General features: G+C 37.7%; 3 protein-coding genes, 1 non-coding gene and 1 pseudogene across 4 annotated transcripts; 3 read left to right on the forward strand and 2 right to left on the reverse strand.

Annotated features, from left to right (window-relative positions):
* The first annotated feature begins 1,836 nt into the window (after positions 1 to 1,836).
* Positions 1,837 to 8,251, forward strand: LOC103954877. Its single transcript, XR_007253074.1, has 9 exons — positions 1,837 to 2,064; positions 4,231 to 4,331; positions 4,486 to 4,847; positions 5,536 to 6,408; positions 6,540 to 6,585; positions 6,793 to 6,854; positions 6,947 to 7,053; positions 7,164 to 7,251; positions 7,527 to 8,251. It is a non-coding gene; the product is annotated as an uncharacterized LOC103954877 (transcript).
* Positions 8,252 to 9,049: 798 nt separating this feature from the next.
* LOC125470752 lies at positions 9,050 to 11,257 on the forward strand (annotated as a pseudogene).
* Positions 11,258 to 11,268: 11 nt separating this feature from the next.
* On the forward strand, positions 11,269 to 14,224 carry LOC103954876 (putative disease resistance protein At3g14460). Its single transcript, XM_009366723.3, has 3 exons — positions 11,269 to 13,269; positions 13,356 to 13,424; positions 13,616 to 14,224. Exon 1 carries the CDS (start codon positions 11,402 to 11,404, stop codon positions 13,211 to 13,213), a length of 1,812 nt encoding a protein of 603 aa, XP_009364998.2. The 5' UTR covers positions 11,269 to 11,401; the 3' UTR covers positions 13,214 to 13,269; positions 13,356 to 13,424; positions 13,616 to 14,224.
* A 209-nt stretch (positions 14,225 to 14,433) lies between these two features.
* Positions 14,434 to 15,491, reverse strand: LOC103954875. The gene is made up of 2 exons (XM_048570212.1): positions 15,234 to 15,491; positions 14,434 to 15,107 (listed from the first exon to the last, which is right to left on the reverse strand). The coding sequence occupies exons 1-2, from the start codon at positions 15,489 to 15,491 to the stop codon at positions 14,547 to 14,549; spliced, it is 819 nt and encodes a 272-aa protein (XP_048426169.1). The 3' UTR covers positions 14,434 to 14,546.
* A 4,056-nt stretch (positions 15,492 to 19,547) lies between these two features.
* LOC103954874 (arabinogalactan protein 23-like) lies at positions 19,548 to 19,967 on the reverse strand. The gene has a single exon (XM_009366720.3). The coding sequence runs from the start codon at positions 19,904 to 19,906 to the stop codon at positions 19,709 to 19,711; it is 198 nt and encodes a 65-aa protein (XP_009364995.2). The 5' UTR covers positions 19,907 to 19,967; the 3' UTR covers positions 19,548 to 19,708.
* Positions 19,968 to 23,638: the final 3,671 nt, after the last annotated feature.

The following is a 23,638-nucleotide window of genomic DNA, read 5'->3' on the forward strand; positions in this document are numbered from 1 at the left end:
TCGTAGAAATGTGATTGTTGTTATTATTCATAGTGTATTCGAGGTAATGTTTTTCAATTTTTCATCGTCAATGGAGTTCATCGTTTGTTTCTCTAAAAAATAAATTTGAGATCTGCATGCTATTCAATAATAATGACGGGTCACTGTTTCTGGACTGTAAAAATAAACTGTTTCTGGATTTTAAGTAACATTGTTTATGGAATCTAAGTCACTGTTTATGGAATCTAAGTTATTGTTTATGAAATCTAAATCACTGTTTCTGGATTCAAATGAAATAGAGACACTGTTTCTTAAATGTAAGCTAGAAAATAAATAGTGAAATTCACTGTATCTGAATTTAAATCAAAATAAGCACCCTACTTATTAAATATAATTAACTGATGCATGAAAGAAAAGAAATAGTCAAAGGTTAAAACATAGACTGTTTCTGGAATCTAAGTCATTGTTTTTAAAATTTAAATTACTATTTCTGGAATTTAAGTCACTGTTTTTAGAATTTAAATCACTATTTCTGGATTTTGGTTTTTTCCTTTCTAGATACAGTATTTGTTTGTGCACAGACAAAACAAACACTGTATCTGATTTTTTTTTTTTTTTTTTTCCAGAAACAGTGTTATGAAAGTTGAACACTATGGTTGAAGTCACTTTTCTCTCTCTTTCTCATCTGCTTTTTCTATTTTCTTTTTCTTTTCTAGATTTTGTAATTGGGGAAGGTGGTTCTATCACAGATAGATATATATTTTTCTTTCTAGTTTTATGGAGAAATGGGTGCAAGGAATTGGAATTTTTGGTTTTTTCCAGTTCTATGGAAAATGGATTCAGTTTGAGTGTCCTTCTCTTTGATTCAATTGCACAACTCTTTTCTTATTCATTTCTCTTTAATTGTACTTTTGGAGATTGGATTCAATAATTTGGGATTTTTCTTCTTCTCAAAGTTTGGTTATTCTCCAAATTTGAATCTAATTTGGACAAGGAAATTCAAAAACTGATATAAGCACCAAGAATGAAGGAAGAAAAACCCAGAAAACGAAACGCTAATCGACGCTCTGCTTGGACTTGACGTGAGTTTTCTCCTTCATGAGAACAAACAAGTTTCAGACCTGCGCCTCCTTGTTGGGGTAATTATGAAAACTTATTTTTGTTTATGTTGGGCTATGTAATTCAGCCTATGTAAAATTAGAGGCTCTTGTCCTTATGATTAATTTTAAAGTGCTTTTGGTTAAAGAAAACTATAGGGTGGTTTTTGATTAAAATAGTCTTAGTCTAAGCTATTTTCATTAAAACTCTCTGTATAAAAAGAAGAAGGCAAAAGGATAAAACTTTCGTAATAACCAAATTACTCTTTCTTATTAAAATTTCAAAAAATGAACACATAGGATAATTGAGATAAAATAAAGGGTGCAAGTGGCCCTTTATATGAAAATGAGTTAAATTTTTGCATAACAGTGTGGATTTGAATCTATTCGAAGACCAGTCTAATATCTAATTTAATAAAATCAATCGATTGACTTAAAAAAAAAAAAAGATAAAATAAAGGGTAATGAATAAAATGAGACTTTGTATAAATTAACAAGAGCTACAAAATATAAGCCAAAAAATTAAAAAAAAAAAAAGAAAAAAACCCGACGATATCATACGTTAAGCCCCGCTCTCCTACTTTTTTTACAATCAAGGATTCCATTTCTTTTTCTCCCGGTAATTCTCTCCCGGCGGATTTTTCCATGAAACCCTATAACCCAATTTCCTAAGAAATCATTTACGTCACTTTCCGGGGAAATCCCCTACAGTTATCCCCGAGTTCCGGCGGGGAGGGGGTTTGATCGGCTGCGGGGATATTTATAAACCCGAGCTAGGGTTTTACGATTGGTGGAGGTTTCCGAAGCATTGGGGCGGCAGGTTTTGCTCGGCCGAAATTAGGGTTTCGTGGCGATGGGGAGCGTGGATCGAGTTGATGATAGGACCTTTAGGGTTAATTTGACGGGCGATTCAGTCATCAAGTTGAAAGAGAGTGTGAGAGAGAAGCTTAAGGAGTTCATGGGGGATTACACCGACGACACTCTTGTGGTACCGACTCTCTCATTCGGCTAATAGTAATTTCTTGCGCATTGTTCTGAAATTTATGCTGATTATTAGCCAGTTTTCAGTGCTTTGATTGGGGAGAATTTTCCTGTTTGATTTTCTGTTTTAATTGGGGTGATTGCCTATTGTTTTCGTGGTTCTTAGTTTATGTATGGAGTTAAGGTTGGGATTTTGATTTGGTTTCGTCTTCACTGTCAAGAAACTCTATTGAATATCTTGGATTTTGATCTGACCATGAATTGGTATGAACTGTTGATGTTGCCATTCGGTTTAGGGTAGACAATGTAGGTCGGACAGGGAGATATGCCGAACTATGGAAATTTGTTTCCATTTAAATCGTTGCCTAGATTTTTGAGCTCTCTATTAGTTGATATGATTATGTAGAGAATGGTTGCAGTTCTCTTGCTTCAGGTTGGCTACCTTTTATGAAAAAAAAAGTTTGAATACCTTATTAAGGGGTTTTAAGGAGTTTATGCCATTGTTCAAAATGTGAGCTGTCAGGTCTTTGAGACAAAGTTTGTGACTGCAGTGCTTGGGTTTTTGCATGGGATTCCTTGAGGTGGTTGTCCGTGTAGGGAGTTTTTAAAGGCGGAAGGCTTTCAAGAGGGAGGGACAACATACCAATTTGAAAAGTCCTCTTACAAGATGCTGATGCCCTCCCCAAATCTTTCAAATGCTGATTTTTTCCTTAATGACTGAGGAAATATAATGTGATGTTCTTAATAGCTGCCAGATTCAGGTGGACTGCTGCTGATTGCTAAACTATTGAAACAAAAAGGAAAAAAAAGAGAGGGGGGGGGGGTTACATTGGGTCCTTTGTTGTGTATATCCTGACATATATATTTGAACGGTTCCATATAGACTTTTAATTTTGTAGGGGTGTATTTATGGGTGTATTTATGGGTTTCATATTGAGCTACTTCTTCTTGGTATTAGGCAAGGAAGCATAAAGTTTGAGCATGCTTTTGAAGGTGAAAGGACATGGCTATTTAAGGTGTCCATAAAAGAAAATTTAAACACAGTGTTATCTCAGTACATCTTGGACTTTCATGGGACAATTTGAGATTGCTTTCCGATCTTATCATGGTCCTTATTTTTAACCTTAGAGAAGCAATACAACCATGAAATTTAAATACACAAATTGTCTTGAAGTACCTGTATCATTCTTTTTTATACAGCACATGAGAACTACATACAGGTACACGTGTCTCTGTTATTGTTCATGGCTTTTCAGATGTTATTGTTATTATAAGCAAACTGTCATATTATGTGTGTGGTTCTGTCTTTCCTGAGATTACAGTCTTGTTCATATGTGGGTTGTTTCTTGGGCCCCATATTTATTAGGAAATATGATATCAGTATCTTTGTGTTAACGGACCAAATGACAACATTATTATATTTTTGTTTGGTCTACATGTATACAGTTGGCACTCCGTGGTTTAATTTTACATTTATTTAGTTCCAAATGATGCATAGCCATTATGTTTTATCCAGTTCCATCTCCCGAACAATACTGTAACTTCTGAAACATATCTCTGATAATTAATGGTTTTAGTAGCCAGTCCTAGTTAGTAAGAACTGTTTTTTTTTTTTCCCTTCTTTTACTAGTAATAGGTTCTATAGGTAAGAAGAAGGTTCTCTCTTTCTCTCTCCCCCTTAGGGCATGAGTGATCAAAATTTTGTTAGTGATGCCATTGCAAGAGAGTTGATATAGGCTTACTATTAAATTTTAGTGATATCCTAGAGTTCTTGTCATCTTGTTACAGTCTTGATTATGTGAACCCATTCTCTAGTGGCTGAAATTGGTCCATCTGGATTATTCAATATTATATCTCTTTCCCCTCTCCTCCCTGTCGGATGTCTAACCAGTAAAGCTTATGAAGTAATTCAGACTAGATTGTACTCCATGCTTGCCATCTATAACCTTAGAAATTTTTTCTGTGCCCTTTATATATCTGTCAGTGGAGTTTAATATGCATGAGATGAAAGCTGAAACATATATGAGGATGTTTTCTTGTCTTCTTCATTTAAGTTTGTGTTCAATTGTCTACTTGGGTTCAACCCCTGGTTTTTTTTTTCTTTATGTAAATATATCCACAGAAAAAAATAATGGCACTAGAACTCTCGCTAAGTTTTCTAATTTCCTTGCAGGAATATGTTATTGTCCTTCTAAAGAATGGCAGGGGCAAAGAAGAAGCAAAGAATGAGCTGAACGTGTTTTTGGGGGATGACAGTGATTCTTTTGTTTCGTGGTAATTGATTATTTTCCTTGTTTATGAGCAATGTTATTTCACATATAATGGTTGTATGAGCAATGTTATTTCACATATAATGGTTGTTTAGTTTGGAACGTACATATTTATTGTGGCAACATTCTAATTTTTTGTTTTAAGTTTTTTTCACTAGGTTGTGGGGTCATCTGGCTTCAAATTCGGATTTGTATCTGCAATCAGAGGATCCTGAGATGGAAGATGTGAGTAAAAGAAAAACCACATCAGGTGACCTTACAGGAAAAAGTGATTTGTATCATTTGGGTTCTGAGCCAGAAAGGGAGAAGTTTAATAAGTCAACTAAAAGCCTGGCACACTAGAGAATGGAAAGGGCTAACAAGGGATGCAGCTGAGCCCCCTCCTTTTCGAAGCTCCGAGATCGGAGATATTCATGTAGAAGAAAAAAGTCGTAGCAAAGTCAGTGATGTGAAGTCTCCTTCGCGTCAACCAGCAGCTCAAAGGAAAAGGATTCGGCCTGATGAGCGACACAATACAGAGGTTTGAATTTGTGTTTTTTTTCTTTCTTTCTTTTATGATATTGAGCAGGGGGTACTTGAATTTGATTCTAATAATTTGAATGTGGATCTTGCTGCTGTATTGGGGCATATTGATTCATGTGATAATTATCCATTTTGAAGTTGTATGGAATAGGCAAATTTTTTTTGTCTCTGTTAAATAGATATAAATAACTTCTTTTATCCTGAAGTATGGTGTAGACTGCTATACTACAGAATTCAAGGCACTTATACAGTATTGGAACTATCCTTTCTGTATTCAGGACTTTTCCTTTTCATACTAATAACTTTTGAAATTGGAAGATTTGTTCAAGTACTTGGTCTTGTTTAGTATTATTCAATCTATCAGTGGCCCATTATTGATAATGTTTTACGAATTAGTTTTCATGTGCTTGTGTGGGTGCCTATAGGCTATAACCTGCGTTTGGACATATTAATGGTTTTAATTGTGCATACTGTTTCTTTTGTCACGCTCTGGCAATCCTCTTTTGCTTTTTCTCCCCACACAAAGAATATCCCCACCCCCAAAACAACGTATTTTATGCTTATTGCAAGGGTTGATTGAGTATGCAATTTAAGAAAGATCATTTTGGAGACTTCTTTCGTATAGAGTGTATGCACTTTGATAACAATTATTCAACTTTCTCACTCGATTATCCTCTTCTTGACAGAGGGAACCAGTTTCTGAAGTGAATATTGATGCCCCTCGACGGCTACTCCAATTTGCTATGCGTGATGCATTAACGACCTCAAGGCAATCCAATTCAGCAACTCAGCCCACATTGAAGCGTCTTCGTTCTGTGGTATCTAAACCCACTGTTGACTCATCATGGGTTGATCGTCCTCGACGGATACAGTCTGTCGCCAGGGTGCCAAATCCCATGTCAACTGTAATGAAAGCTGTTGCAGAAGCTGCTGAAGATGTAACAAGAGTTAAACCTTCAGGGAGTGTGTTTGACCGACTAGGTCGTGGTATGGAGTTTTTTGAGACCAGTGTGCCTCTTGCACCATCCAGAGATGCTGCTACCGAGGATGTTGAATTTGAAGATGTCGTCCAACTTCGTGAGCAAAAACGATCGTCATATCCGGCTAGAAGTGAATACAGTGGACAGTATGTAGGGAATGCTATGTTAGAAAGTGAAACTGGTTTGGCTTCTGATTTTGTATTGGACAATGAAGGGTTTGATGACGTTAATGTTATGGGTCATATAGTTACTGATGTTTCTCAAACTGGGACATCTGGTGGAAGCAAGGGTGAAAATTCACTAATGGCGCGTTACAATGTGGCGAAGAATGTTGATCATGTTATGCAGCTATCCAGGAATAAAGATCACGGTCAACCTTTTGCAGCTGCGAATTCTTCTCATAAGATTGTGAATATATCTGTGAATGTCAATACTTGGAAAGCGCACCATTATCAGGAGCCAAGAGAAGTTGCTGGTGATGATTGGAAATCCCTACAGAATAGTGAGGCAGGGGTTGCCAAATCTGGTTTGCATGTGATGAAGGAGAACGGCAATCCTGTTGGAGCAAGTAATGGAAATGTAAGATGCACGCACATGCCCACGCCCACGCCCACACCTTCCTCTCCTCTATCGTCACTTGTACATTAAATTCACTTGATATTTCATTGCACTTGGAGGCTGTTATTGAATATGTCTTTTTATGATATCAGGTAACACTTGCTGCAGATTCTCCTAAGATGCTTTCCTCTTCTGCTGGTGAGTTTTGAAACTTCTAAAATAATCCTCTTTTTTGTTTCCGCATTATTACTGCTTTCCTCTATTTAGAGATGAGAGAAGTAAAACCCCTACTTTTTGTTAGTTAGTCAAATAATTGATTCTCTTTCTGGTGTTGGATCTCTGTCATTCGAGTAGTATCCAAATATGCATCTTTATTAATTTTTTTTATTATGGAATATCGTGCAGGTCTATATGCCAGTGGACGCCCATTGGAGGATGCAGATTCTCGAACTATCTTTGTTAACAATGTAATAGCTTCCTTCTTGTTGTTCAATGTTTGAGGTTTTGTCTCGGTTTTGTGCAATTTCAGTTTTAGTTATATTTTTTTATGAATGCACAGGTCCACTTTGCTGCTACAAAAGATAGTCTTTCTCGACATTTCAACAAGTTTGGGGAAGTGCTAAAAGTAGTGATAGTTACTGATGCAGCAACTGGGCAGCCTAAAGGGTAAGATGTCTCATCATAATTCTTCTTAGCTCTTAGCCTAGTCCTTCCTTTTATATGAGGACAATACATATTCCTTAGTTAGTCTTTGCTAAATAACTTTACTTGAGCAGGTCAGCTTACGTAGAGTTCACACGGAGGGAGGCGGCAGACAATGCATTATCTCTGGATGGAACCTCTTTCATGTCACGGATCCTCAAGGTAAATCATTGTGGTAACTAGAACTAGTGATGACTTTTTGCTATTGTGAGGTATTTGAGAACAGAACTCTATTTAGCTTCCTTGTTAACATATGATTTTTTTTCATGGTAAATCTTTGATGTAAGGATTTGTATGTGTCATTGCATTTTGGGATTTGATTCATCAGCCATTAGACGTTATCAACACTGATCATGAATCCTTACATTTAGCATTTGTAATTTTTAGTGTTTAAATGTAGGAGTGAAATCTTTACCCGTATCATTATCCTATCGCAGGTTGTAAAGAGGGGAGCTGCACATCAAGAAGCAGCTCCTGGCATGACGTGGCCAAGGGTTGCCCGGGGCACTCCATTTGCCACTGCGAGGTTTGGTTGGTCCCCATTCCAGAGAGGCATATCTGGTGCACATAGGCCTCGCCCCCTAATCAAACCTGGTGCCAGGAGCATGCAGTGGAAGCGTGATACTCAGGCCAGTCCAGGTGGGACGGGTGCTCCTGTCACTGCCACTGCTGTTCCTACACCAACAGCTCGCAGTCTTAACCTATGTTCGAACAGAACCTAAGCCAGATGGAAACTAGTCCCGTATATGACGTTACCATCTGCGATATGCCCGACATGAAAAGCTTGTGGTCCTCGGAATTCCAATAAATTGGGGTGTATTCTTTTTGTATATGGTCGAGAACATTTTTACATGGAGGCGGAAGAAGTGAAGGCGAAGGCTTCCCCACTCGCAAATTTTGGTTTTATTCTTTGGGTTGGAGATAAAAGGGAGTTAAATTATGGCATGGGATCATAAAGCGATGGAAAACATTTTTGGAGACAAGAGTAGTAGTCAGCTCGACGAAGATATTACTGTTTAGGATCAAATTTGTGTATAGGCGGACGGATTAATGGTTTCTTTTTTGAAGGATATTAACTTTATTAATCTGTTTCGTAACATTTATATTTTGATAAAAAAAAAAAAAGATAAAATGGGAAAAAGGAGATATTAATTGCCTTGTATAGTATTGCATGTTGTACATTTAGCAGTAGCAGCTTCCTGTTATTTGCTTCGAAATTCCGTTTAGTTCGCCCTGTGCTCGCTGATCGAGTCTCGTGTTGTTTTCTTTGTATACTTTTCAAGCATAAGTTTTTTACCTCATGTAGCCAAGTTTGAAATTTGGACAATTCAGATAAATTTATTGTAGATTATTCTATCAGTTATAAAAAATTATTACTTGTCACAAGGAATTTGTTTTAGAACAATACTTGGCTACTTCAAAGATGAGTATGAATTTTCACTTAAAAAGTCAAAATTCTTAGTGTTTTAATCGCAGAGCTTTGTGATTATGATTAGAACCGTTCATACTATGAATCATGTTGTAAAAATTATCTGCAAAAATTAAATTAAAACTAAGATCGTTTAGTCAATCTATTGTAATAAATACATAGACGGTTCATAATGCTTTTACTAATACCGTTTATTTGTTTTTAAATAGTTTCATGATTAAACGACCTTAGTTTTAATTTATTTTTTGCAAAAGCCATCTTTATATGATGATTTATATACTATGAACAGTTCTGATTATAAACACAAAGTTTTATAAATTGACAACGAATAATTTTGAGAAATTTTGAGTAAGTAAAAGTTCTCCTTATCTTTGAGTAGTCGAGTATTGTCCTTTGTTTTATCCTAAGCCCTGTTTATTTCTTATTTTTTTGTGGTAAAATATTTTAAGATTGTTTGTAACAATTCTCAAATTTAAACGAAGTCGTTCGATATTTTCCTGTATGAGTGCTTTGTCCATGTGCTGCAAAGGGCGACTTTGACTTTGTGGCGTACCAACTACCAAGTCTTGTTATTGATAGCTTGAGAGATAGGAGAAACCGCCCAACCAAAGCTTCATTTTCACTAGTTTGATTTGGCAGCTTCATTCAACAAAACAAACAATGGTAGCTGGAGAATTGTTTCTTGGGGCATTTCTGCAGGTGCTGCTCGACAGGTTGACGCCCCGCGGTATCCTCAACTTCGGTCGCCTACGGATTGTCGATCGGAAACTGAAGAAATGGAGTGCAATACTGTCTGCAATTGGAGCTGTGCTGTATGATGCGGAAGAGAAACAGCTCACAAGTGAGGCAATCAGACTGTGGCTGGATGATCTCAAAGACCTGGCTTATGATGTGGAAGACATACTGGACAGATTCTCCGTTCAGACGTTACGACGCAAGGTCAAGCAGCGACATGGAACTAGATCAAGCAAGGTACGGAGTCTAATTCCTAAAGCTAAATTCAACTTTTGTATGAACATGAAAATGAAGGAGATTACGGATAGACTGGTCGATATATCTGAACGGAAAGACCAGCTTCGCTTGAACGATACTGGGACTTCGGCATACACTACTAAGGCATATAGAGTGCCTCCCAGTTCTTGTCAACCGGATGGACCTGTTATCGGAAGGGATGAAGACAAAAGGAAGATCGTCAAGTTGCTGTCAATATCGGAGCCTTGTACCAGCAACTTTCATGTAGTTTCCATTCTTGGCATGGCGGGGATCGGAAAGACAACACTTGCAGGACATGTATTCAACGATGATGCCATGGAACAGTTCGATCTTAAGGTATGGGTGTATGTGTCGGATGACTTCAATATCGTAAGAGTGACAAAGGCAATTCTTGAATCGATCACATCCGAGCACTGTAAGTTGAAGGAGTTCAGTAAAGTTCAGGATAATCTGAGCAAGGAATTAACTGGGAAGAAGTTTTTGATTGTCTTGGACGATGTTTGGAGCACATGTGACTATGATATGTGGACAAAGTTGCAGTCCCCATTTCGGGTTGGAGCACTGGGAAGCAAGGTACTTGTGACAACACGTCATGAAACAGTTGCGAAAATTATGGGAGCCATTCAAGTTCATAATTTGAATTATATATCAAATGATGATTGCTGGCAAGTGTTTGAACAGCATTCATTCTTGGACATAACAACGGCAGACCGCGCAATTTTGAGTTACTTCGGGAGAAAATCCTTGCAAAATGCAATGGATTGCCTTTGGCTGCGAGAACTCTTGGTGGACTTTTACGGTGTAAAAGAATTGGCGAATGGGAAGAAATATTAGACAGCAAAATATGGAGTCTATCAGATAAGAGTGGCATTCTCCCAGTATTGAAATTGAGCTATCACTCTCTCCCTTCAAACCTTAAAAGATGCTTTGCCTATTGCTCAATACTTCCCAATGACTACGAATTTAGTGAGAAGCAGTTGATCCTCCTGTGGATGGCAGAGGGTTTGATTCAGCATTCGGAAGAAGGTAGACAAATGGAAGATTTGGGTGGAGAGTATTTTCAGGAGCTTTTATCCAGGTCATTGTTTCAGAAATCGAACAAAAGCAATTCAAAATATGTAATGCATGACCTCATTAGTGAACTCGCACGGTGGGCTGCAGGAAAAGTATGTTTTAGATTGGAGGATAATGTGGATAAGAGCATTCAGCAGTTCAGATGTACTCCAAAAGCTCGTCATTCTTCTTACATTTCTGGAGAGTTTGATGGGGCTGAAAAATTTGGCACCTTTTTCTCGGCCAAACACCTGCGGACTTTCCTACCGTTTACACTTTCAGAAAACCCCCAGAATTATGTGACTTGTAAGGTTGCTCTTGATTTATTGCCAAAATTGCAATACTTACGGGTCTTCTCTATGAACAGCTATCAAATAACTGAGCTACCAAATTCGATTGGTAAACTGAAGTTTCTACGCTACCTTGATGTTTCTCACACACTGATAACACGTTTACCTGAATCAACAAGCACACTTTGTAACTTACAGGTATTGCTATTAGAGAATTGTTCACGTTTGGAGGCACTGCCCATAAACACGAGGAATTTGATTAATTTGCGTCATCTCAACAATTCAAATGTACCTTCTCTGAAAGGGATGCCTCTGCAACTAGGGCGGTTGACTAATCTGCAGACACTAGCTAATTTTGCTGTGGGTAAAGGTAGCGGGTCAAGGTTGACAGGACATAGGGCCCCTATTGCATCTTCGGGGGACATTACACCTCTCAAGATTGGAGAATGTGACTGAAGTTGAAGATGCAAGAAGGGCTGACTTAATTAGCAAGGAAGGGATTGATTTCTTGCTACTACAATGGTCGGAAGGGAGTGGCACAAGAGAAATGGAGGCAGACGTTCTTGACTTGCTACAAGCTCATAGAAATCTCAAGGAACTCACCATCAGGGGATATGGTGGTGTGAAGATTTCTACTTGGGTGGGAAATCCTTCATTCACTAATATGGTTGTTGTACGCTTACAAGATTGCTGTAACTGCAAATTCTTGCCACCACTTGGACAATTGCCTTCTCTGAAAGAGATTTCTATAAAAGGAATGTCTGAAGTGGAAAATGTGGGTTCCGAGTTTTATGGAGAGGGCAGCTTTCCTTTTCCGGTACTAGAGACCCTTTCGTTTCAGAATATGCAACGATGGAAGGAGTGGTTTCCTTGTGAACGACTTCAGGGAATTAGAGAGTTTCCTTGCCTGAAAATGCTTTCCATTGATGCATGCCCCAAATTGGAGGGTACGTTACCTGAGAACATTTCTTCATTGGAAAATCTTGTGATTCGTGAATGCGATCAGTTGGTGGTTTCAGTTGCCAACTACAGAGAACTTTGTGCGTTGTGCGTCCACAGTTGTAAAGGCTTGGTGTATCAGAGTGCGGTTGAGTTTCAGTTGCTAGATTTGGAAATAACTGGTTGTGCAGAGCTGACACCGTCGTTGCAGAGTGAGGATTCATTACTGCAATACTTTACTTCTCTTCACCGTTTGACAATTGAAGGTAATTCTCACCTAGTTCAATTGCATCACCTGACATCACTTCAAGAGCTTCACATTGACAAATGGCCAAGCCTAGTTTCTTTTCCAGAAGTTGACTTGCCGGCTTCTCTTAAGGAAATAAAGATTCGAGGTTGTGATTCTCTCACGCATTTTGCAAGATATCGTCTACCCCCAAGTTTAAGAAGAATAGAGATAAACAGATGCCAAAATTTGAAATCATTAGTGGAGGACAGAGATGGTTCTGCATCATCATCTTCTTCTCCTTGTTTGACACAAGATGAGGAATCTTGTCTTGAATACTTGAGCATATGGAGTTGTCCATCTCTGGCGTCTTTGTCATCTCGAATCCAGCTGCCCAAGGCGCTTAAGCACCTTCAGATACACACTTGTAAACAACTGGAGTTCATAACTGATACGTTCGACCACAACACTCATCTTGAATACATTCATATCTGGTATTGCCCAAATCTCAAATCTTTACCAGAAGGCCTTTGCCACCTTCCCAATCTTCAGAAGTTGAGTATTTATGGTTGTAGAAGTCTTGCTTCGTTCCAGCGGGGAGGATTTGAGAGAATAGCTTCCAATTTGAGAGAGATTGACATCACTAATTGTGATAAACTGGAGGCCTTACCCAAAGGCATGCACAACCTCAACTCTCTTGAGATATTAAGAATCCCTTATTGTGATGGTTTCATGTCCTTTATAGGAGAGGGCTTTCCCCCTAACCTAATATCACTTAAAATTCTGAACCTCAAGAGTTGTAAGCCACTCTTCCAATGTGGTTTGCACAGACTAACCTCTCTCAGAGAGTTGTGGATCAGCGGTGAAGATCCAGATCTAGTCTTCTTTCCACCTACGGAGATGGTGCTCCCCAAATCTCTCATTAGACTCACTGTTGAAGACTTCCCAAATCTCCGGTACCTGTCCAGCAAGGGCTTTCAGTTCCTCACATCTCTTAAATCTCTTTACATCTGGACTTGTCCCAAGCTAGAATCCATTCCATATGAGGGCCAGCTTGTTCCACTGACACAACTTAGTATCCGTCGTTGTCCTCTGCTAGAAGCGAGATGCAAACCAGGTAAAGGTCGATACTGGCGCTCCATAGCTCACGTCCCTTACATATGGTTGGGAGACAGGAGGATCCTAGCTCCCTGATAAAAAGTGATACAAGAGGAAACATTCAAGCCTACTATTCTCATAGTCCCTTCCAGGTACTTCAAATAAAATCAAGAATTACATAAAAATGTTTATTACCCGCCATTGTATCTTACCTTCTATCTATATCTTCTCCATTTAGGCATATTTGCTTTCAGAGGCTCGGTATATTCAGACGTTGTTATCACTGGAGAAATTCAATGTCCGTCAGGTACATGTTCTACGCTTGTTTGCATGCTATGAATTTGCATTCTCCTCAACTACGTTCCTCGAAGAACTAAGAAGCTTTTTTTGGAGGCTTTTCCATCCACCCAACAACTACTAATATGTTTTGACAAAGGGTTTAGGGTATGTTCTGTAACTTGTACAGGATCTTTAATTGACTTGTGACTTGTGTGGCAGGTTTTAAGATCCCCTACATAAAACGTTTGAGGCTTCCTGAGAATGTATTGTCAAGAAACCCATATTTCTATCAATGAGAAGAAGAGATGGGGGTTCTGCATCCATAAGTGCATATTGCCATATTCAAGTGGCTGCGAAACATTCTCTCTTCTTGATTTCTGCACTTAAAGGAGCTTTCTAACATGTATAATGAAGCGGAAAGGATGAAAGCAAAGTTGTCTTTGTTACAATGGCAACGATTTCTACAGGCGAAATTGCTCCCGAATATGAAGTTTCTGCTGAACAATGTAGCTCCAGAAGATGCTATTGGTGTGCTCTTGACTCTCTACGATCTACAACAATTTGTAGATACAGAATATTATTTATTCACAAGGCTACTTGGTATATTTTGCTTTTGAGCTACTGCTCCTGCGTACTGAAGGTACTGCGGTACCTAATTTTCGTGTGTTTCAAGGTCCTGATTAAGGCCTATTCGATGGTCATTTAAAATCATAATTGGACTATCTGTGTGTGCATATGTATATCTTTCATATTTCTTAATTTCTTTTGTATCATCGCTGAACGCTCGTATTGATGCGAAGCTGCTAATGAAACGCAGAGTTTGAAGACTGTTAAGATTTCTTACAAGAAGAAATCTACCAACATAGTTGAAGGAGAAGACGAGGCGTTGTTGGGTTTATTGAGAAAACAATGAAACTTCTATTACATTAGCGAGCAACGTGAAATTTGATGCGGGCTTGAGGGGTTCTGAGTTCGAATCTCTTCTAGACCAAAGTAGTTTAGAATATAATATTGCCATGTTAAAAAAAAAAAAAAAAAAAGACTCAAATAGGGTTATTAGATTAATCTTTTCTTCCCGCACAAGTTACACATTACAACAATCCAACAATCAAACTTCAACATAAAAATCTCATCAGCGGGAGTTACAAACTCATCTCGTAAGCGCGGCGAACAACACTCCGACTGACAAGCTAGCAATGCACAAGAATGAAACGCCGCGAACACGAACGAAGAACACATTCAAATTCTTAGCAACCTGAAGGGTGAGAGTCAGAATCTGCAGCCTGCCTTGCTCCTCCATCTTCTTAAAGAAGTAGATTGGCTTCAAACTCTGCCTCAACATGAACGCCAGCGTAAAGGGCAATCCGAAAGCCAATATGCTCTGAACTGAAACCTCCGCCATTGGGGTCGATTTGGTAATGTACGAAATCCAAGCTCCAACGCCGAGTTGAGCCAAACCCAGAAGAGCCAATGCCCTGCTCAGACTATACATGTTTTTGGCCATCGATTCGAGAACTTCTCTGGTCTCATTGGCCAAAGTCGAAAGGTCTCGCTCCACCGTCGGTCCTTCGATTTCTTGGTGCTTGAAGTTAGGGTTTTGACTAGGGTATTCATTGGGTTTGGGGCCTTTCAGATTCTGGGTTTGGATTTTGAGATTCTGGATCCGGTGACGGTGAACTAGAAGAAGTTGAAAAAAATCTGGGTTTCTGATCTAATAACCCATTAAACCTAGGACTGTACAAATTGGTACTGAAACTTGAACACGATTGTGTAAAAGTAATACCAAGATTGGTTTTCTGAATTCAGGGTTTTGAGTAATGGATTTTGAATTGGGTACCCAAGTTAGATTATGGTTTATGGGTTTTGGATTTGATGATTTTATGTAATGATCGATAATGGTGGTGGGGTCTGATGAGGATTTGAAAGAATTTGGGCAGAGAGTGGAATTGGAGGAGTGAGTGAAGTGGTCTGGGGTTTTACGGTTTTGGAGGTTTTGGGCGGCGAGGTAGGTCGAGGATGCAGACAATGATGAATGATGATGATCGTTGAGTCTTGAAAGCTTGGAGCTGAATCTGCGTGTGATCATGGTGGCCATTTTTGTTCAACCACAAACTGAAGAGAGGGAGGGAGGGAGGGAGGGCGATTTTTCCTTCTAGGCGGCGTTTACGTACCTCTCCTGGGCATATATAGGCGCGGGCCTCGGGCACGAGCCGAAATGTAGAGGTTTGGCCCAAAATAAATTTCAATCGGACCATGGTTCAAACCCAGCAAAGGATTATCGGATTGTTGGGGAACAGTGCTTGTTGCATTAATTTAAAGCAAAACTAATCACAAAAGTTTTAAAACTTTGAATTTTAATAAAAGGATAAAAATATGTTGTCAGTGAATTGTACCAGAAGTGATTTTTTAGAGTAAAAATATCATTTTCGTTAAAAGTAAACAAAACCGAGAATGTTTCGTTAAAACTTAATTTAATTTAAGAAAACAAAAGAAAAGGAACTCATGTTATAAGGCCACGTTTGAGATTGATTCATTCCAAAGCACTTTCATAAATTATACTTTAATTATAAATTTATAAGAAATTTTTGTTTAATCTAGTATTTCCCAACAAAGCATTTGAAAGTGGTTATGAAGAAGTACATCCAAAAAACACTTTAAACCATTTTCTACATGCAACCACAAGCATGCATTAGTCTTCCATTTTCAATCTACATTTGAGAGTTTAGAGTCGATTTTATTCTTCAGTCAAATAGCTGCTTTCCCAACTCCGTTGCGTGGACTTTCCATCATCTGAGACCAAATTGAAAAAGTGGTATCAAAGAGTTTAAACCCAAATGACTGAAACCGTGCAAGAATCGGTGCATGAAAATAGCAATTGCCTGCGGGAGGGTTTTTCAGGGATTGAGACAGGCCAAAACCTGCTCTGATGCCATGATAAATTTTATAGGCTCATCATGGTTCACCACTAATATTACTGATATTGTCCTAACTTAATCATATATTACTAGATGTTGAGTTTGTATCATAGACCTCAAAGATAAGTAAGAGTGCATGAAAACTTCCATATAAATTGTATATTATTTTGTCATATGACTGATATGAGATTATATTTTTCAACAGAGTAGCTCCATGCTTTTAATGAAAAATTATCATGTTACCCCGTGTTCCAACTTTTAAGATGATCAATTTGTACCTGGTAGGAAAATGAATGAACTTTGGACATAAGAAAGCAGGTGAACAATTTTGGCAAAGAAAAGTGGCATCATCATCCCAATTGTAGTTCATCCAAAATCAAATGACAAAGTTTTCTGATGAAGGAGGAAGATATCCATGATCAACCCCAAATAATTTTTCACACAAATTTCATATACATCCAAGCACTTCATATCCAGTGCCCTCACTCAAATCCAAGTCCGAAAACGCATGTTGCTGAAGTTGCGGTTAATTTTAGCTCCGCCAAGACTGCACTCGGCATCGATTTCCAATTCCCATTGGTTCAGGTGTTGTTTAAGTTTATAATTACTATCATTTCCATTTGCATTCTAATTCATATATTCGCGATCCAGATTAATTCACCTTCTTGTTACTTCAATCTTCATCTCCCTCTGCACTAAAAGATGCTACAGCCCGTTTGTCATTAAAGGTATGGCATGGAAAATAGCGCACATTGAGCAAGTTCCCACTCAATAACGTAATTACAAGAGATTTTTCAATGTTTTCACAATTCGAGTGAAACACTCAACATGTTATTATACAATTAGAGATGAACATTAAAAAAACTTTTCTTATATAATAAAATGTGGTGTTCATAACACGGATACATGAAAAATCTCTCTGTAATTACATGATTATAAATTAATTTATTTTATTTAGACACAAGACCTCGTGCGAAACATTACCTATCCAGACAGAAGACACGCACAATATTATACAGATAACTAGGGTAGAAATATTAATATGAATAGTGTGTATAAAAAAGCAAGTGCAATTATACATCGAGTAGCAAGCTAGGAGAATACATCGTCTTGAAGACTTGAAATGATTATTAATTTAGAACCTACAAGTACTAGTTATATTACATTAAAAACAACACAAAAAATATAGACAAAAGAGAACCCTGGCAAAGCGACTGAAGCAGAAGAAGTAGAAGCTGATCCGGTGGCCATCGCCGGCGCCGGAGCAATCCCATCCCCAAAGGCTGAGGCTGCGATATAATTCATAGCAAGAAACATAATAAGAGCTACTGCGACCAAGAATGCCTTAGTAGAAGCCATTAGCTATATCTGATTCAGAGGTCCAAACTGCTATATATGTGAGAAGCTAGCTAACTAGGGTTTATGCAGAATGATGCGTTGAGGTTGAGTGCAATTTTAGAGTTCCAATGCATGGTAGACACATGGACTGGAATTTGGTCCATATCGAAGCAGCTTGCGATTCATGCAGATGCCAACTCATGCCTCGTATATAATTAAGTTTTGCGCATGAAATTGATGATTCCATGAAAAGGGAAGTTCCCTCCCGTGACCTGGTTTTCACACGATCGAGGCCTTTAGTCTGCTATATATATATTGGATAGTGCCATTCGCAACCTATTTTTATTGTTTACACATTTTTATTAATGTTTTGTCATTGTTCTCAATTCATTTCATTCAATAATTGAGAAAAGTAAAAATGAGTATAGATAACACTATCCATTCCTATATATATATAATTCAGAGAGAAAAGCTTACATAAGGCCTGCAATATTATATATTCAGAGATAAAGCTCACCACATCTCCACAATCCACATGCTGCCTGCATCATTGTCTAATGGTGTACGCGGTCCTTTCAATTACTTAAGCACAAAAAGTTTGAGTAAAAATTTTAGGTCTATCGCCATGGCCCATGCACGAATTTTCCCATATGTAGATGGATAATTTGATGATCAAACCGTTTATTTCTTAAGATTCTAGTAAAACATCATCTCTATAAAAAAAAAAAAAATCTGAAAAAATCTATATATTTACATTGTGTAGGAGATTTAGTTTAAACCATATAATGGACACGATTATCAAACCTAAAATCTTTTACATACAACTGAGAAAAATATTAGTAAAGAGAACCATATGGCAGAACATTCATATAATATTAAAAGAGTGTTTTATTCTCATCCACAGTGTCTTACCTCTTCACCCACTTTTTCATGAAATTTTTATTTATAAGTTTGTCCATTTGTAAAATGACAGATAAATATCTTAATAGACATATAATAATAATAGATTGAGTGTGAAAAGGTAACAGGAACCAAGAATTATTTTGATTGTGAAAAAACAATAGAGGATAAAACGAGTTTTGGAATGAAAAGTGTGGATGCCCTTTTCAACTAAAGGTTAAGAAGCTAGTAATTGATGATGATTGAATATTGATGGTAGTTATTGGAGTGTATAATCACACACCGGAGCATTTACAAGTTATTCATTTGTTGGTAGATTACCATCGAAGGAGACTTCGTTGTTGAGGAAATATAATTTAGTTTTTTTAGGAATAATAGTGGGTAGAGAAATAACATATTAGTAATTATTTTAGAAATAATAGTGGGTAATAAAATAGCGTTTCAATTTTTAACTTTTTATGAAGAGTAAATTTATAATGTGAATGAGAAAAAAGATAGTAAGATGAATCTAGCAGCTCTCCATTAGAAAATATGAGAATAAGAGAGAAATTGTAACAAATGCATGGGAGGACCAAGTTTCAAATCATATTCCATAATGAAGAGCAAAACAGGAAAATGGCTCGAATTAATGGAGAAATATTATAAATATAGGGTAACATATCCTTGACTTCTCAACAAAACGCGGTAACAGATCAACGCGACAATATATTAGAGTTAATTTCCTTCTTTAATTATCTTAATTTCAGGATTTTTCCTATATATATACTAAGAAAAAAAGATCAAAATTGAAATATTTGGACGTTAATTGAAAATTTTGAGCTTGATTTCTACAAGAAATGATTTCTGCACATTATTTTCTTTTTTTGCAGTTTATTTCTCCTACAAATATGTCACTTTGCACCTTGCAAGAGAAAGTTAGAAGTTAAAAAGTACTTCAACAGTAAACAAATTTTCACTAGGTAACCAACAATATCGTATGAAGATTGGGAAAACGCTATTTTATTACGTTATTATTACAATATATGGTTCACATAAATTTGAAAGAATGAGAACCAAGAGAGACCCTCTATTCAGGAACTAAAGAAAACATCAATCTCATTCCCCTTCTTTTGAATTACTCAGTTGAATCTCTCTCAGTTGTCATGTCTTCTTTATTATTTTAATGCATGTAGTAAGCAATGAATGACACAACGGAGGCACCAACCACGGACCCCAGGACGGGGAGGCTGACGGAGGCATCATTTGGGGCTGCTCCTGGTCCCGGGGCCGGCGCGTGGGCGTGGCCTTCATGAGCCATCACAGAGCTGACAGAGGCGGCTGCGAAGAGGAGAGCACAAGCAATCTTCTTCATTTCCATGGTGGCCTTGCGGTGTCTTTTAGGCTTGATGAGCAAAAACGTAGTGGAATATTTGAGAGTTGAGGCTGAGCAGTTTGGTAGGATTGAGGAGGAATTTATCAAGTATATATAGGAGACGGTTCATGATTGTCCTTTGGAATGTTACAAAGGACATGTATTCTTTTCCATTTTTGGCCATTTTTTTATTTTGGGGGGATTTTAAGGATTTTTACATTATAGTCATTCATTGTGTATCATGTGATCAGAAATCATTTAACTTTTTTTTTATTTAAAATTAAACACAAATGACTTTTGACGAAAACTGATCGTACGATATACGATGAACGGTTAGAATGTGGGGATCAGATCCCCCCACAAAGTAGATTCGGAAAGGATTTTCTTCCTAAAGAAAATGCGAGTTGGGTGCACGTACGGAGCGCGTTTTGTTGAAGAGTTGGTAATGTATCCAAAACGGTATAGAAAAACAATGCCAAGAGAATTATTGTATTGGTGACATTTTAGGTATTAATGGAAAAGTTGACAACTTTTTATATGTAAATACTATTTTAAATCAAAATGATTGTCAGTTAATCTTACCACGTTGTTGATAGGTCAACGCTTTCCCGTGACTAGCCATCAAAATTTCAGCGATCGACCGATCAATTTTTCCGCTTCAATGTTACTTCCAAAAGTGAGTCATGTTAATTGATGAATTTGCTAAGTTCTCTAATTTTATTTTGTACATATAGTGTGGAAAAACAATAAACGCGCACAACTAAACATAATTCAAGATGAAAAAGTTGCACCAATCGTTATTTTTATGTCACTATTGAACATGGACTAGAATTTTTCAGGCGACCAGAAAATTTTTCTAGCACCAATGGCGGTGACATTATCCGTCACTGATACCAGTAACATGTAAGTCATGTGCAATGAGAACAAAAATGTAAATGTATATGTGATTCAATTCATATTCAATTGTCAATATTCCCCCTCAAGCTGAAGTTCATGTGGATGTAAATAACACCCAGCTTGCCAATTAGAAAACGAAACATCTTATGTCCAAGGGGTTTGCTGAGTATATTAGCGAACTTCAATATTGTTGGGACATAGGCTGTTTTGTTAATACCAGCTTACATTTCTTCGTGAACAATGTGACAGTTAATCTCGATGTGTTTGGTACACTCATGGAATACATGATTTTGCAGCTATGTGAAGTGCAACTTGATTATAACAATATCAACTCACTGGTCAACTCTCAAAGTCATCTAGTAAATATTTCATCCAGTGAATTCACATGTGATGGAGGTCATGGCACAATACTCTGCTTCAGCCAAGGATCGAGTAACAGTGGATTGTTTCTTAGTTATCCAAAAGTGCACTTCCAGGAAAGATGCAATAACTTGAAGCGTATCTTCACTTTATTGGATATCGAGCCCAATTCATATGACAAAAACCATTCATTGTTAATTCTCCCTTAGAAGGGAAGTGAAGGCCTTCAAATAGCGCAAAAGGCGGTGGACTGCATCAAGATGAGGTTTTCTCGGCTGTTGCACATATTGGCTAAAAACATGAAAATTATGTATGAAATGTTCGGTTAGTGATTATGAGATAGATAAGCTTCCCAACTAGCCATTATAATGTGTTGCATTCTTTCAAAAATGTCAGGTTTACATTTATGTCCAAGAAAATTAGTCTGGAGATATTGTTTGAGATCAAGAATGGCTCCATCGTGGTTGCCTGTGATGATCATGTCATCCACATAAATAAAGATGGCAATAAAAATCTCCACTGCACCTTACCGAATAAGGAATAGTCGACTTTAGATTGCTGATAGCCAGCTTAGTGATGACATGAGAAAATTTGTGGACCCAGCTGCGAGAACCTTGTTTAAGTCTATACAGGGACTTGTTGAGTCGACATAAATTGTACTACCCCTATGAACGAACGCCAGGAGGCAAATGCATATAAACTTCTTCACGAAGATCGCCATGGGGGAAGACATATTCGGACGTCAATTTGATGGATAGACCACTTTGGATAGAGGCAGCGACCAAGAGACAACGGACAGTGATTAATTTTTCATAGTTGTATTTAATCTTGTAGTGACGTAGTCCCATTTACAACCAATAGTGCAATGCCCAAGAGGAAGGCGAGTAAGAGCCCAGGCTTCACTAGAGTGGAAATATTGCAGACAAAATTTTGAATGCGAAAGGAGAGAGATTAGCATAAGAGAGATAGTGAGAGAGAGAGGAAGGGAACCATACACCTTAGACAAAGCCATCAACAACTCATTCTACTCCTGGAATCAGCAAGTCACAGGAGCGTCCTGTATTTATGAAGATGGATTGCTGCTGTTCATGTCTGAGTTCAACGATCTCTTGCTTAATCTGGTATATGCGTGAGTCGTTTCTCTGTGAGAAACGATCACGCAAATCTGCCCAAACTCTTTCTGATGTTGTCATGGAACAGGAAACGCTGCCCAAGATGATTCCACGTACTGAGTTCAGAAGCCAGGCAAGAACCATGTCCTCGCATCTCTTCCACGAGGCATAATTTTTCTCAGTTTCAGATGAAGCTTCAATGGTTCCATCCACCAAACCAAGTTTATTCTTCGCGCTCAAGCTGATTCGCATGGCAATGACTCCATGTGCTATAATTGTCTCCTTTGAGTAGTTTGGAGACTAAAACAGTTCCTGGCTGATCCGAGTGATGTAGAGTGCATGGATCTGAAACATCTGGAGATGTTTCGTTGTTTTTCTGGGTTTCGCGCATGACGGCTATGTATGTCATGTTGTGGTTGTGTTTGCAGAAGTTATGTGGGTATTCAGAGTCACCAGGAGTGGTGCTCTGATACCATGTTAACATTTTAAGATTACTAGCGTTTGCAGATCGTAGGGTATGACTGAAAAACTTGGGAATGAAATCTCAAGTGTAACTGAATGATTTGTACACCAAAATACATGATTTATACTGTACAAAGGATAGCTATTCTGTTAGAATATAAGCTGCTTGCAGCCTTGAGGGTTCGAAGTCTGGCCTAAAGGTTTGAAGCATCCAACGGCTAGTTTATATAAGTTGTAATGGCTAGTTTTCTGATAAATAACTGAATAAGTAAGTTCTAGTCTTTGAGAACAGATGTAAGGCTAGGATTAATACTAGTGTAGGGCTGAGATTCATATATATATATATGTATGTATATATATGTATCCAGCAGTCCATTTGAAGGACATGTACCACCGTGCAATTCTGATAAGAATGCAGATGAATGTAGGTGATGCATGTGTGTGTAAAAATCATCAGTTTTGCTGCTATGGTTTGCAGACTGTAATACAAGAGAAAATTCCTTTTGTTCTTCCTTAATCTTGCCGCTAATCACTCCCTAAATATCCAAAGTTTAACATATTTAGGAAGTCAACTATACACATAATTACATTGATTCGATCCTACAGTTAAGGAGAATCAAATACTCTAACTGATTCAATCCTTCAATATTGTCATTTGATGCTCCATTGCTTTATTCTCTCCAAAGACCAGAAATACACAAGAGTGTGCATGAAAAGAAAAATGTGCCAAAATCATTTCTCTTGTAACAATTCTCCGATTCGCAGACTACCATCCTATCACAGGTAATAGAAGGGATGTTGTACTGCTATTTTTCCTTGATTAATCAAATTGTATTTTTATCACAAATCAAACACAATAAAATAAATGAGAAGGAAGAGAAGAACTCTAAAAACACAAAAAAGGAAG

This window comes from the organism of the source record quoted next, unplaced genomic scaffold (assembly GCF_019419815.1).
Source record: "Pyrus x bretschneideri cultivar Hongxiangsu unplaced genomic scaffold, Pyrus_bretschneideri_v1 Contig52, whole genome shotgun sequence".
In the NCBI taxonomy this organism is placed as follows: Eukaryota; Viridiplantae; Streptophyta; class Magnoliopsida; order Rosales; family Rosaceae; genus Pyrus; species Pyrus x bretschneideri.

Coding starts and splice junctions, on each gene's coding strand:
- LOC103954876 (XM_009366723.3), top strand. CDS start 11,402: ATGGAGGCAGACGTTCTTGACTTGCTACAAGCTCATAGAAATCTCAAG.
- LOC103954874 (XM_009366720.3), bottom strand. CDS start 19,906: ATGGAAATGAAGAAGATTGCTTGTGCTCTCCTCTTCGCAGCCGCCTCT.
- LOC103954875 (XM_048570212.1), bottom strand. CDS start 15,491: ATGGCCACCATGATCACACGCAGATTCAGCTCCAAGCTTTCAAGACTC. Junction 15,108..15,233: donor TAAACCATAATCTAACTTGG/GTACCCAATTCA, acceptor ATGGGTTATTAG/ATCAGAAACCCAGATTTTTT.